This window comes from Phaseolus vulgaris, unplaced genomic scaffold (genome assembly GCF_000499845.2).
Source record: "Phaseolus vulgaris cultivar G19833 unplaced genomic scaffold, P. vulgaris v2.0 scaffold_27, whole genome shotgun sequence".
Taxonomy (NCBI): domain Eukaryota; kingdom Viridiplantae; phylum Streptophyta; class Magnoliopsida; order Fabales; family Fabaceae; genus Phaseolus; species Phaseolus vulgaris.
The window spans coordinates 257,046-272,109 of record NW_027174095.1 but is presented as its reverse complement, the minus strand read 5'-3'; the positions used below and the strand labels follow the sequence as shown (position 1 = coordinate 272,109).

General features: G+C 49.6%; 2 protein-coding genes across 2 annotated transcripts; both read left to right on the top strand.

Annotated features, from left to right (window-relative positions):
• Positions 1-9,247: 9,247 nt before the first annotated feature.
• Positions 9,248-12,074, top strand: LOC137817277 (uncharacterized). The gene is made up of 2 exons (XM_068620529.1): positions 9,248-9,517; positions 10,656-12,074. The coding sequence occupies exons 1-2, from the start codon at positions 9,248-9,250 to the stop codon at positions 12,072-12,074; spliced, it is 1,689 nt and encodes a 562-aa protein (XP_068476630.1).
• A 770-nt stretch (positions 12,075-12,844) lies between these two features.
• LOC137817276 (uncharacterized) lies at positions 12,845-14,389 on the top strand. Its single transcript, XM_068620528.1, has one exon. The coding sequence runs from the start codon at positions 12,845-12,847 to the stop codon at positions 14,387-14,389; it is 1,545 nt and encodes a 514-aa protein (XP_068476629.1).
• Positions 14,390-15,064: the final 675 nt, after the last annotated feature.

The following is a 15,064-nucleotide window of genomic DNA, read 5'->3' as shown; positions in this document are numbered from 1 at the left end:
CTGCCTCCCTCCATCACCTTGTTTTTGAAACTTGGCGCTCATCTTTTGTTTGTAATTTCTGTTTATGTAACTGTTTATGTATGTAAACTCGAACAACCACTTCTTGTACAACTTTCACTGTTGAAATGCTGTTTTCTGATACTTCGCTTTAAATGCTTCTTACTTGTTGTGTGGTTAATCAACATAACCGGTGAGACTCGCTTAAACAAATTAACTCAGCGATACTTCGTGCTTAACCATTCACTTAATGCTTTGAACTTGAGCAAACTGTTACTCTTATAACAATTTATCGAACTGTTAACTCAAAGTAAAACTTGAGCAACTATTAACTCTTAAGCGATGACATTTAATATAACTTGCAAACTTAAGGCAATAAACCTTGACGTAAGTTACTTACTAGACAGCAGGTGTTAACTAAAACTAGTATCACAATACAGCTTACCTGATCTGCCTAGCAAAGTGAGCCCTTATTCTTGTCATCGCCTGGAACTCTTCTGATCGCCATAGGATTCTGGCGATGTGAACTTTCTGGCCTTCATAACTTGTCCATTGCTCCCTCATCTGGGAGGTAGAGGCGCCTTTCGGATCCTTCTCTACCTCCCTGAGTTTCAAAGCAATGAGCTGGACAGTGAGGTGTTCTCTTTGAACCTACCTTAGCTATCTTTTGAACTTCTTTCACCCTTCACGCCATACCTGAACTCGTTCAAGACGAGAAGGATTTTATCTGTCTTCACACCGCCTACAAGCGTGGAAGCTTTCTCTGGTCTTACTAAGTCAATATTGATGTTTCACTTAAAGGGGGAAAGGCGTTTTCCTTCCCTCCCCACCGTTTAAGGTCACGAACAGTGAGGCGTTTTCTCTGGTCCCCAGCGTTTTCAGCTCATCTTGCCTGAACTCACTCTGAGGTGAGAAGGACTTTTTCTGGTGCCTCAACTTGCCCAGGGTGTACATCTCCTCCCCCCTGGATGTACTAAGGACTTTTAATCTTGCCTCTATCTGCTTGTGCAGAGAGGTCTTTCAATCTGTTCTCGCCTGCACTCGCTCAAAGGCGAGGAGGACTTCTTCTATTCTCGCCTGCACTCGCTCAAAGGCGAGGAGGACTTGTTCGTGCCTGCGCTCGCTCAATGTCGAGGAGGACTTTTTCTCTTTCTCGCCTGCACTCGCTCAAAGGCGAGGAGGTCTTTTTCTCTTTCTCGCCTGCACTCGCTCAAAGGCGAGGAGGACTTTTTCTTGCCTGCACTCGCTCAAAGTCGAGGAGGACTTTTTCTTGCCTGCACTCGCTCAAAGTCGAGGAGGACTTCATCTTGCCTGCACTCGTTCAAAGTCAAGGAGGACTTTATCTTGCCTGCACTCGCTCAAAGTCGAGGAGGACTTTATCTATTCTCGCCTCAAAACGCACGAGAGCGTTGAGGTCTTTAACCATTATTGGTGCCTCCGATCGCCGAAAGACGATGAGGTCTTTTTAAAACTTTAATTAATGCCGCCAATCGCCGAAAAACGATGGGGACGTTTAAACCTTTAACTGATGCCGCCAATCGCCGAAAAACGATGGGGACTTTAAAACTTTTAACTGATGCCGCCAATCGCCAAAAAACGATGGGGACTTTAAAACTTTTAACTGATGCTGCCAATCGCCGAAAAACGATGGGGACTTTAAAACTTTTAACTGAGAGCATGCGATATAACTTTGAACTTGCCTTAAATCACGCATGAGTGATAAGGTCTTTTTTTTATTCTAAAAACGTTTAATATAAAAGGCATGCAAACTCAGAAACTTAAGCTTGGAAACTCTTCTTTATTGGGTGGCCTCATTGAAAACCCTCCTTCGGGAAAAAAGAGTGCCCCCTTCAAAACTGTTTTAAAAGAAAGCTTGTAAATCTCTTCATGTTCGTTTTTACTTACAAAGCTTTAACTGTAATATAACTTGAGGTGTGTGGCGTTCCAGGTGCGAGGAATCGCCCCTCCTTCTAACGTCTCTAAGCGGTAGGCGCCGTTCCCGAGCCCCTCCTTCTAACGTCTCTGAACGGTCCCGTCCACTTAGGCGATAACTTGTTCTTCATCTCGTACTGATGGGCCTTCCTCATCACCAGGTCGCCCTCTCTAAACTGCCTTGGCATTACCCTGGAGTTGTATCTTCGCTCAATCCTCCTTTTTACTGCCTCAGCTTTTACTCTCGCATCCTCCCTGACCTCATCCAGTATATCCAGATTCAACCTTCTTTCTTCATTTGAGTCTTCCGCCACAAAGTTCTAGAATCTCGGCGAGCTCTCCTGGATTTCAACTGGAATCATTGCATCACATCCATAGAGCAAGCTAAACGGGGTCTCGTGGGTTCCTGAATGCTCAGTGGTATGGTACGCCCAAACTATGTGGGGTACCTCTTCAGCCCACGATCCCTTAGCTTTCTCTAGCCTTCTTTTTAAACCTCTCAGCAACACCCGATTGGCAGACTCTACTTGGCCATTTTTCTATGGGTGCTCGACGGATGCAAACACCTGCTGTATTCTCACCTCTTCGCATAGCTTCTTCAACAGGTGACTTGCAAACTGAGTTCCATTGTTCGACACCTGGCGCTTAGGCACACCAAACCGGCACACGAGATTCTTCCACACAAAGCCTTCGATCTTATGTGCGGTGATCTGGGCTACTGGCTCCGCTTCGATCCACTTGGTGAAATACTCAATCGCCACCACCAAGTACTTCATCTGCCTGACCGCCAATGGGAAAGGTCCTAGAATGTCAATTCCCCAAGTATGAAACGGCCAAGGGCTGCTGGAGGTGCCTTGTGTCAATCGGCGTGCTGCTGACATTGCTTGCAACATTGTGCATACCTCTTGCAGTCCTCCCTCATCGTTTGCCAGTAATAACCTGCACGGAGAGTTCTTGCAGCCAGAGCTCGACCCCCGACGTGACTCCCACATATACCCTCATGGAGCTCGGCCATAATTCTAGTGCATTTTTCTCCGTGCACACATTCTAGGAGTGGGTGTGTAAACCCAAACCTGTACAGCTCGCCATCGATATGGTGAACTTGCTGGAGTTCTTCTTTATCTTCTTAGCCTCCGTCGGATCCAGCGGGAGAACGCCATCTGCCAGGCAGTGCTGGTATTGCGTTATCCATGTGTCTGGCTTATGCGTAGCGCAGACCTACGCCACGTTCACCATCTCCCCCTGACATGCTCTTATTCTCGGCGATCTCAAGGTCTCCTGGCTCAAGGACCTGTGACTCCTCGCCGCTCTCTCCGTCGACTTGCTAATCTGAAGAACCAGGTGGTCTGCCACAAATGCTCTAGGCGTCTTCAGAGTTTCTTGTATAACTGTCCTCTGCCTACCCTCCTTGCCCGAACTGGCGAGCTTGGCTAGCAAGTCAGCTCGGGCATTTTGCTCTCTGGGCACATGCACCACGTCAAACGAGACAAAGGAACTCTTCAACTCCTGCACATACTCCAACTAAGCCGCCATTTGTGGATCCTTGGCCAAGAACTCGCCTCTTACTTGTCCCGTGACCAATAATGAGTCACTCTTGGCCATTAACACCCTAGCCCCCATCTCCTTAGCCAACAAAATTCCGGCGATCAACGCCTCATATTCTGCTTGATTGTTGCTAGCTTTGAAGGCGAACCTCAGGGACTGTTCTATCAGCACGCCGTTGGGCCCTTATAGAATGACTCCAGCACCGATACCCTGCTGGTTAGACGATCCGTCCACCGAAAGCACCCAGCGAAAATCGTCCCCCTCAACTCGCGCCGCTTCCGACGAGAGCTCGACCACGAAATCAGCAAAAATCTGCCCCTTGATCGGTCCTTGGGGCTCGTATTTTATGTCGAACTCCGAAAGCTCCACCGCCCACTTCACCATTCTCCCAGCTACATCAGGCTTCTTCAAGACTTTCTGGATGGGCAGGTTGGTCATCACCAGCACTGTAAAACTGTGGAAATAATGGCACAACCTCCTCGCCGAAAATACTACCGCCAGCGCAGCTTTCTCCAAGGCCTGATACCTTACTTCTGGGCCTTGCAACACCTTGCTGACAAAATAAATAGGCTTCTGGGCCTGATCTTGATCTTGGGCGAGCACCGCACTCACCGCCCTGTCAGTTACAGCAAAATACAACCTGAGAGGGGTTCCCACCAAAGGTTTGCACAAAACCGGCGGGCTCGTGCAGGTATTCTTTAAGCTTCACGAAGGCTTCTTCGCATTCCTTCGACCAGACAAACTTGTTGTTTCGCCTTAAGCATTGGAAGTACGGATGGCCTTTCTCTCCACTAGCTGACACGAAACGAGACAGGGCGGCCATCCGACCTGTAAGCTGCTGCACCTCCTTCACGGTAGTCGGGCTCCTCAACGCCAAGATGGCAGCACACTTATCAGGATTTGCCTCTATTCCTCTTTCAATTAAGAGGAAACCTAAGAACTTCCCCGCCTCCACGCAAAAAATGCACTTCTCGGGGTTTAGCTTTAATCTGAACTTGGCAATTGTGGTAAACAGCTCCTCCAGATCTGAGACGTGCTTGCTTTTCTCTACGTACGATTCCACATTCCTTCCCAGCATCGGTGCAAGTACCTTATCCATCAACCTTTGGTACGTGGCCCCCGCGTTCTTCAGCCTGAAGGGCATCACCTTGTAGCAGTAGCACGATCTCTCGGTCATGAAGGCGGTTTTCTCTTCATCCATGGGATGCATCTTTATATGGTTGTACCCCGAGAAAGCGTCCAGAAAACTCAGCAACTTGCACCCTGCTGCGCTATCGACCAGGGCATCTATGCTTGGCAAAGGGTATGAATCCTTTGGACAGGCCTTGTTTAGGTCGTTGAAGTCGACGCACATGCGCCACTTCCCGTTGCTCTTCTTTACCAGCCCGACATTAGCTAACCATTCAGGGTACTGGACCTCCCTGATATGGCCTGCGGCGAGGAGCTTCTGCGTTTCATCCCTAATTCCCTGTCTCCTCTCCTCATTAAACTTCCTCCTTCTCTGTCGCACTGGCCTGCCTGTGTGTCCATTGCCAAATGGTGACACAAGAAATCGGGGTCGATTCCCGGCATGTCTGAAGCAGACCATGCAAAAGCATCCAGATGTCGTTCTATCACCTTGGCGATCTGGTCTTGGAGCTCACCCTCCAAAGATCTTCCCAACTTAAAGACCATGCCCCCGATCTCCCTCTCGAGCCACTCCTCGACGGGTTTAGGTCTAGTTTCCTTGGCGATCACCGCCCTGGCGATTCCCGACTCCCTCGCTTCCTCTGGGCGGTTTCTCGCTTCTTCTTCCCGTCCGACGCTCTTTCCCTCAACCTCAGCGTCTATCATGGTGACATCGCCTCCGGCGGCCACTTCCATCGCCGCATCAACAACTCGCCATTCTGTTGGCCTGGGCTTCACACCGGGAGGCGGCGTCGTGGTGATGTAGCTCACCGACCTCTTATTCTTGAGGCTATTCTCATAGCACTTCTTCGCCTCCTTCTGGTCAGACCTGATGGTGATCACCACCCCCTCCATCGATGGCAGCTTAACCTTCATGTGCCTGGTTGAGGGCACAGCTCCTATTCTGTTGAGGGTTGGCCTTCCCAACAGAATGTTATACGCTGAAGGGGCATTCACGACGAGGTACTTGATCTTCTCCGTCCTCGAGGCCGCCTCGTCTGTGAACGTAGTTCTCAACTCAATGTACCTTCTGACCTCCACCTGGTCGCCAGCGAACCCATATAAGCATCCTCCATAGGGTCTTAACTGGTCAAGGGGTAGTTGCAGCTTGGTGAAAGTCGGCCAGAACATCACATCTGTCGAGCTTCCTTGGTCCACCAGTACCCGGTGGACCTTCCTTCCCGCCATGATTAACGAGACAACTATGGGACCGTTGTCATGTGGCACAACGTCCCTGAGATCCTCCTTTATCAACGTAATGTCCTCATCTGGCGAGTGATCTTTGAAAACATCCACCGCCATCACAGACCTTGCATATTTCTTCCGCTGTGATGCAGTGCATCCACCACCTGAGAAGCCTCCAGCGATGGTGTGGATCTCCCATTGGTGGGCACTTCATGCTGCTGGCCTTCACCGCTCGCCGGCTGAGAGCTCGACGCACCCCCCGTCCTCTTGTCCAGCAGGTAGTCATTCAAGAAGCCGCTCTTGACCAGATTGTCGAGATGGTAACCCAGGGCCAAACACGAATCAAGGGTGTGACCAAAACTCTGGTGGAACTCGCACCATGCATTTGGTTTTGGCCCTAACACCTTGTCGCCAGCTTTCTCAGGGGCTTTAAGCCTGGCTGCTATGTTGGGAATGGCGATCAGGTCTGCCAATCCCATGACAAACTTGTACCTGGGTGGGCGATTGAACTCCCTAGGGCGCCCTGGGCCCCTTCCCTTGTTTTTCATTGGATCGTAAGGATGGCGAGTCCTTTGATCCTTCTTGGCCACCATCGTCTCCAGCACCCTCTGCGGCTGGATTCTAGTCTGGGCTCGTGGCCTCGCAGGAGCCACGCTCCCTCTCTTCTCGGCGACCTCACTCTCATCGGCGATGTGGGCCACGGCAAGTCGCCGAACCTCAGCAAACGTGGCGGGGTGGGCCCTAATCAGTGCCTCACAGAAAGGTCCAGGCAGTACACCTTTCTTGAAGGCGTACACAAACATCTCCTCGTCTTTGGCAGGCGAGCGAACCATCTGTGCTCCAAACGATTCAAATAGTCCCTGAGGGAATGTACTGGTCAACGAAAAGCTTCGAAAACTGCTGGAAATTGGTTATGTGACCTGTAGGCAAGCTAACAAACCATTCCAGTGCTGTTCCCTGGAGCGTGCTCACAAACATCTTCCAATAGACAGCATCTGAGCCTCCTGACAGCATCATCTGCGTGTGAAACGTGGTGAGATGTGCTTCAGGATCCTCCACGCCGGTGAAAGAAGCTTTCACAAGTACTACGCTCGTAGGGATCGCCGTGTCCGTGATCGCCTGAGCGAATGGCATTGGAAAAACGCGCGGTGGCGATGACGGCGCAACTTCTTCAATAATTGTGCGTCCTCTCTGCTCCTAAAGAGCTTGACGCAATTCCTCCGTGACCTTGCTGAGCTCCTCATTCCTGGCCTGAGAGGCGACCAGGTCTTCATGCATCTTCGCCTACTCTATGCACAATGCCTCCACATTTTCTTGCAACGCGCGCATGATCTCCATCATTTGCGCCATGGTGATGGCGCCTTCTGCAGCGGCTGGCACAACAGGACTGGATTGCGTACTTCTCATCTTTCTCATGAAAAATCAGCAAATCAAACTTCAGCAAACAAAACCTTCACCAGCGAAACGATCGATCCAGCAATCAATCGGTCAAAAAACTCTCAAACTCCAAAGAACTTCCAAGAACGCAACCACAACAGCACGCCGATAGATTCGGATGCCGAAACCTCCACAGAAACTTGCGATCTCAACACGAACTTAACGCTTCTCCACCAGAACTCCCGATTCACCGGTCAGAAACACAAACGAACGGTAAAGACTTCGATTCACCGATTGAAACTCGCACAAACGCCGAAAAACTACACCTCATCGAACAAGAACTCAAACAAACGGGGAAAAACCTCAATCCACCGATCGAAAGCTCAAACAAGCGATGGAAAACATCAAACTACCGATCAAAACTTCCAACGAACGGTGAAAAACGCCGATACACCGAATGGAAACTCAAACAAACGGTGGAAAACGCCGATAATGGTTGCACCAGCACACAACCACACAAAAACCGCAGAAACTTCAAGAACTCACGCTGTAGATGGGAAACACGTTTTACACGGCCCCACGGTGGGCGCCTGATGATCCTGCCGGTTGACTCAAGTGCAAGAGTCTTGCCACGTCAAAGGTATCTTCTCTCGATCAGCTTCACACCAGGTTAGCCTTCGATCTTCACGTCTCAATTCTTCGGGAGAACCTGATGAAAACAAAGACACAGAATGGCGCCGCTGCGGCCGATCGCACTCCGATGCTCAAGTCAATGACGGAATCACCAAATACTAAGAGAGAAAAGCTAAACTCAAGGAACCGTGCAAGTATTCTCTCAGCGTACTCAAGTGTTCTCAAAAGCGTAAAGAAGTGTTCTAAACGCGCGTACCTCAGAAGTTCGTTAGAGTTCCTTATATACCTTAGCACTTTCTCTCTCCTGACGGTTACACCTCTGGACACGTGGCTCGCATCCAGCTATACACATGTCACCATCTGGAGCCCCCTTCTACTTGAGCGTCACCTCTACTCTTCAAGCTATTCGACTAAGTTACCCATGCAAGGAGTAACTCGGTGCGTAGCTTCCTTGGAGCGCGATATCTTCTAAGTGGCGAGTACGGGGTGTCACCATGCACACCTTCTCTGTGGTCTCGCCTACCGCTATCACGATCTGCTTCACTTGCACATCGTGCATGTTCTGGTAAAATGTTCCCTTGCCTCGACCTCTGGCTAGGGAATGATCATGTGATAACTCCGTCCTTGATACTAGTACCCCTTGGAAGCCTTAAGCAAGCCTTCCTGATCTTTCGGCGGTCTCTAACCATTTGATCGCCTAAAACTCACATACAGCGACTATGACGCGAGCCTGGTGACTTCTGGTTATATATACTAGAGATCGGAGAACGCCAAGCTAATAACTGGCGACCACACAAACTTCCCGATGTGCTTCCCTTCTGTCAGCTAGGTGTTCCGGTCAACACGCCTATATTATCGCTTGCTGCCACGTCATCACTTCCGACTACCTGATCGGTACACACTTGTTTTCTTGAAAGCTTTATATCATTTTCTATTCTTGAAAATGTCAACATTGTTTGTCCTGCTGGTCTACTATATTATCATTCTGATTTCTGCTTTGTACAACCCTTCTCATTGTCTATTTGTGAGAGCAAATAGGGGGAGATGTTTATGCTTGATTTGGTTGTATAAGATAGCTTTAAAAATTGATGCATTATGTTGTTGCTTCTCTACACTTGAAAGCACTTGATTACTTCAATTTTTCTGGTTTTTCTGCTAATGTTGTATATGCAAAAAATTGGTTTGTGTGTGTCTTGTTATCTTGCTGCTATACTTGCTTTGTATATGCATCAATTCTATGTTACAGGACCTTTCAAGTACAGGTGCTATGATGAAGAATGATCAAAGTGATGCTTATGGTTCAAGAGCATATACACCTTACTCGTATTCTTGACAAGTCAAAACTTATGACCTATGTAAAGAAACTTCAAGAATAAAGAGTTTGATCTGGTGTTGTTGATGGCTTATAACTATGGAGGAGTTTGTCCATGTGGTGTTTGATGAAATCATTCATAGTGATCAAGGTTCTACAAAGGTTTATGCAGAAGAATATGAGCAGAACATCACCTTGGAGAAGCTGGAATCCTGTCTAGAAAAACAACCGATTTATTCTACGAAACAACAGGTTGAAATTTTACAACAGGAAGAGCTGCCAAAGGAATGGAGAATTCCAAGGGATCTTTCAGTGGATAACATCATTGGATGCAAATGGGTTTTTAGAAACAAGTTGGATGAATCTGAAGTATTTACAAGGAACAAGGCAAGGCAAGGCAAGGCAAGCTGCCAACCAGGGCGTCGCCAAGATCAAATATCGCTAAGGCAAGGCAACCACAGTGTGGTTCCTCGATACCCATGGGTAGGAAAGACCATGGAGGGAGCGACGCCGTGGGAAGGCCTCAGGTCCCGATAATCCGGGGTAGTGATAAAGAAAAGAGAAAGGTGGTTTCAAGGCCATAGTGATAGCACCAGATGTAGGGCAGCCTGACTCGTGAAGTACCCCTGCCGCCCTAGAGACGCCTTTGGGACACATACGACTCAAGAGGAGGGTCACGCCCAAGGTAGCCAGGTGCAGGGTACGAGAGGAAGGCAGATACGCTCTCAAAGTGAGTGACTAGATGATTGGGGGCATGAGTTGGCACCCAAAAAGTCACCCCTTGCGCAGTAGCACTCCCAAGCAGGAGGACTCACACGTAGAAACGTCCCCAGATGGGGTCATGGCGCTGTGAGGCCCTCCACGTGTACGACAGCCAGGTCAGAATAGAAACACCATTTAGTCAGGTACCAGGTAATTAAAGTCATTTAATACAGTTTCTGTTTCGAGCGTTTAAGGTACTATAAAGGCTCCCAAGCGTTTCAACGTCTTAAATGCGCTACGTTTTCTAATTAGACGCGTTAATTAAGTGCGTTACGTTTTATGATTAAAAGCTCTTTAAGGCGCTTTAAATGCTTGGGTAGTTTAAATAGCGCCGAGAATGTTGGGAACGAGGTTGGAACTTTTGGCTAATTTTCCAGAAACGCTCTGGTTGCTTGCTCGAGCCTTAAGGTTTGCACAAGGGACTAGGGAAGGGTTTTTGGCCAGAACGAGAAAATATACACTAGACAGTTTCCCTTTGATCACCTTCAGAGTGCCATACGCGGTGCTCCGATACGGAGGTGCTTAGTCTTTTGGTGTTTCTTGCTGGCTGACTTGAGCGTCGGAGTGCAAACGGCCGCTAGGGCGCCCTTTTTGTCCTTCTTTGCAGGAATCCGCAGGTAACCAGTGGGAAGGAGTCCTTAGCTGACGGTTGAGGCCGCGCACGAAGACGTCCCAGGTCAACCGGACGGAACAAATCAGATCAAGATGCACCCGAGGGACGAGGGTAAAACAACGTTCATGACAGGGACATGTAGCTACTGCTACAGCAGACCTGGAAGAGTTGTTTGCCACCATCTCAAAATATCGCCTCAAGCTGAACCCTGAGAAGTGTGTATTTGGGGTTGAGGCAGGAAAGTTTTTAGGTTTCATGCTTACAGAAAGAGGAATTGAGGAAAACCCTGATAAGTGCGCAACCATCATCGCTATGAGGAGCCCGACATCAGTGAAGGAAGTGCAACAACTGACAGGGCGAATGGCAGCATTATCAAGGTTCGTTTCTGCAGGAGGGGAGAAAGGACACCCCTATTTCCAGTGCCTCAAAAGAAATAGTCGCTTTGCAAGTTTCATCAAGTTGAAAGAGTACTTGGCGACACCACCCGTCCTGTTCAAACCAGTGGCAGGCGTGCCCCTTCGACTATACTTTGCGGTAACAGAGCGGGCCATCAGTTCTGTGCTAGTCCAGGAGCAAGACCAAGTACAGAGGCCCATCTATTTTGTGAGTAAGGCCTTACAAGGCCCAGAGACGAGGTATCAGTCGTTGGAAAAGGCAGCATTGGCCGTGGTATTCTCGGCCAGGAGGCTCCGCCACTACTTTCACAGTTTAACAGTAGTAGTGATGACGAACCTCCCCATACAAAAGGTACTGCAGAAACCTGACGTTGCTGGAAGGATGGTTCGCTGGGCGGTGGAGCTGTCAGAGTTTGACATCCAGTACGAACCCAAAGGATTTATCAAAGGACAGGTATATGCGGATTTTGTTGCAGAGCTATCACCCGGAGGTGACCAAGAGGTGGAGTCGGGATCGCAGTGGTTGCTCTCGGTCGATGGCTCCTCCAATCAGCAAGGAAGTGGAGCAGGAATAGTCTTAGAGGGACCTAATGGTGTGCTAATCGAGCAAGCTTTGCGGTTCGCTTTTAAAGCGAGCAATAACCAGGCTGAGTACGAGGCACTGATCGCAGGGATGCTCCTGGCCAAGGAGATGGGAGCGCAAAACCTCCTGGTGAAGAATGATTCACAGCTGATCACAGGGCAAGTCTCAGGAGAATTTCAAGCTAAGGACCCACAAATGGCGGCGTATTTAAGGTACGTCCAGCTGCTGAAGGGAGCATTTAGCGCTCTTGAACTAGTACATGTCCCGAGAGATCAGAATGCCAGAGCTGACCTGCTTGCCAAGCTGGCCAGCTCAGGCAAGGGGGGCAGACAGAGGACAGTAATCCAAGAGACGCTCAAAGCTCCGCGAAAATTCGTGGAAGATAACAGGGTGGACGTCCTCCACATTTGTACAGCGAGAGGGAGACCAAGGAGTCATCGTTCTTTGACTCAAGATACAATGAAGACACCCCGCATCAGCACATACGCGGACGCACCCGAGGAAGGAAAGTGTACTGGGATGACCGACCGGTTTGTTGACCCGGTCAACCTACGCAACCAGACCACACCTTAAGGTACGAGGTCGACCACGTGGCACATGTGGCCGACCGACATAAGATGCTCAAGTCAAAGGTTGACCCGATTAGCAAAGGCAAACCCATGGTTAGGAAACGACCTAATCCAACCCTAATCGCTAAACAACCCCCTAATCCGGCCCAACAGCAAGGGCTCATCAAGGTAATATAAATATCACGCATTCCAAGGAAGAAGGTACGTCATTATCTACAGTATTCTAACTTGCCGAATACGATACCCCACTGACTTGAGCGTCGGAGTGCCATCTGCAGGTACCCCACCAGTCTGAGGAACCGTTCGACGAAGAAGGAAGAAGGAGGAACGTGAGATACGATCGACCGAGTGACACCTGAAGACGATAGTTCTCCCAGTCCCCAAGCTAGTTCGAGAACAATTGGCGCCCACCGTGGGGACGAGGAGAGCCAGAAGAAGCCATATCAGTAGATGGTATCAACCCGCAGCATGGCAAGCATGACCGAGGCAGGCCAAACGGCAATGATGATGGCCCTTCAGAAGGAGTTAGCAGAGATGAAGAAGGCGCACGAGGAGGCCGCTAAGAAGAACGAGGAGGAAATCAAAAACCTCCAAGAAGAAAATAAACGAATGAAGAAGATGGTCGAAGGGGTGCCGTCCCTCGCCATGACCAACCAGGCCGGCAAGTCCTATGCCACCGGCGCCGGCCTCTAGGCCGAGAAAGAGACGAAAAATGACTTCACTCTAGAGATGGATGGGGAGTCCTATCCTAGCAAAACGGGCAACACTACCGGCATGGCGGGCCCGGATCGGCGTCATCCCTTTACTGACCGCGTCGTGGATACCCCTCTGCCGGACAGATGGAAAGGCTTCAACAGGGATCGGTACGATGGGACGACCGACCCCAACGAGCACGTGGACGCATACACAACACACATGAGCCTGTACACCACGGACGACGCGGTCTTTTGCCGAGTCTTCCCCACCTCCCTAAAGGGAGGGGCTCTGATCTGGTTCACCAAACTCCCCGCAAATTCGATAGATTGTTTCGAGACCCAGATAGCAAAATTCGATGTCCAGTTCGCAACAAGCCGCTTCCACCATCTAACATCCATAGCGCTAGTCGGCATTCGCCAAGAGAAGGGAGAATCCCTCAGAACATTCATCGACCGGTTCAGCAAGACCGCTATGAGCATTCGCAACCTCAGCCCCGAGGTGGCAATGCACCACATGCTGACCGCCTTTAGACCCAGTCCGTTTGCCGATAGCCTGTGTATGCAGCCCGCAACTAACCTTGATGACCTTAGACGCCGAGCGGCGAAATTCACGCAGCTAGATGAACTCTGCGAATTCAGGAACAACGCCCGGGCCGAGGCAAGTGGAGAAAAGAAGGAGGACAGGGAACGACAAGGAAGGTCACGGACTGGCCGGGACCAAAAAAGGGACAACCGAGGACCCCGCTACACGCCTCTGAACGCGGATAGGAGCAAAATTTTGCAAGAGGCCCTAAGTGCCGAGTTGATACCACCACCCCGAAGGGCCTTGAGTCCAGAAAACGCCGACCGCAGCAAAAGGTGCCGGTACCACAAGAATACCGGCCACTCCACCGAGGAATGCCAAGCTCTGAAAGACAAAATAGAAGAGCTCATTCAAGTCGGACACCTCAGACGCTTTGTGCGTAGTACCCGGGAAACGTGTAGCTCCCCATGCAAAGAGCAAACGCCTAGGAGAAGAGACCGAACCCCCCCAGGCCCACGAGAGGGTGATAGGCGCGGAGACCGACGGGGACGAAGAGACGACCCCCCACAAGACGACACTCGTAGGGGCCGAGAGGTAATCAACACCATAGCCGGAGGGTTCGCTGGTGGAGGCAGTTCCAACAGCGCACGCAAGAAGCACCTGCGGGCCGTCCACCAAGTAAACCTCGTCTCTGCCTGGCCGAGGATGCCACCGATTACGTTCACAGATGAAGATTTCAAGGGGATAGACCCCACACAGGACGACCCAATGGTGATATCAGTGGATATCGACAACTTTACAATCAAGAAAACCCTCGTGGACCAAGGAAGTTCGGTCGACATATTGTACTGGAAGACCTTCAAAGCCATGAGAATCCCGGAAGAGGAAATGATGCCCTACAACGATCACGTGGTCGGTTTTTCTGGGGAACGCGTAGGAACGAAGGGTTACATAGAACTATACACAACGTTCGGCCTTGAAGGGGCAAATCCGCCAATCCGCCACCATGGAAACGCCTTTCAGTCTAGTATATGGGTCAAATGCGATGATCCCAGTCGAGATCCACGAAAGCTCGCCACGTTACCAGAATTTTGTGGCTGAAGAGTCCAATGAAGAAAGGCGAGTGAACCTAGACTTACTAGACGAAGCCAGGGAGGAAGCAAGAATAAAGGCCGAGGCAGTAAAGAGAAGAGTGGAGCGACAGTATAGCTCCAAGGTAAAGCCCCGACAATTCCAGGTTGGTGACTTAGTGATGAGAATCAAAAAGATGTCTTCAATAGAAGAAATGGACAAGGGCCAAAACATTTAAAGTTCTTCTTAGTAGTCTTTGCAAAAGATGAGGCCCAAGCCCAAAGGGGCAAGGCCAAGCATTAAATAAAAGAGCATCATTTGAATGACTCTTGTAGGAGGTGTGGATATTAAATAAATAGGTGTGAATGTATTAGAGAGAGTCACATTGTCCATGTGACTTAGTAGGGGGGTGTAGGTGTAGTTTTTTAGGAGGTGTCATAGTAGAAAAAGGTCACACCTCCCATGTGACTTGTTTTTGGTGGGAATTTCAAATGAGTTTCATTTGAATTTTCCCACCTATTTTTCAGCACCTCTTAGGCTATAAATAAGGTGCTTGCCTTTGTAAAATTCAGAATTGGAAATTAGAAGTAGAGAAACTCTACTCAAGTTTAGAGAGAAATTGTGAGTCTTGTTGTTTTCTTCTTCCTTTGCCTTATCTTGTGTGCCAATAGTGAGCTTCAAGTGGCGGCAACCTTTCACTTATCT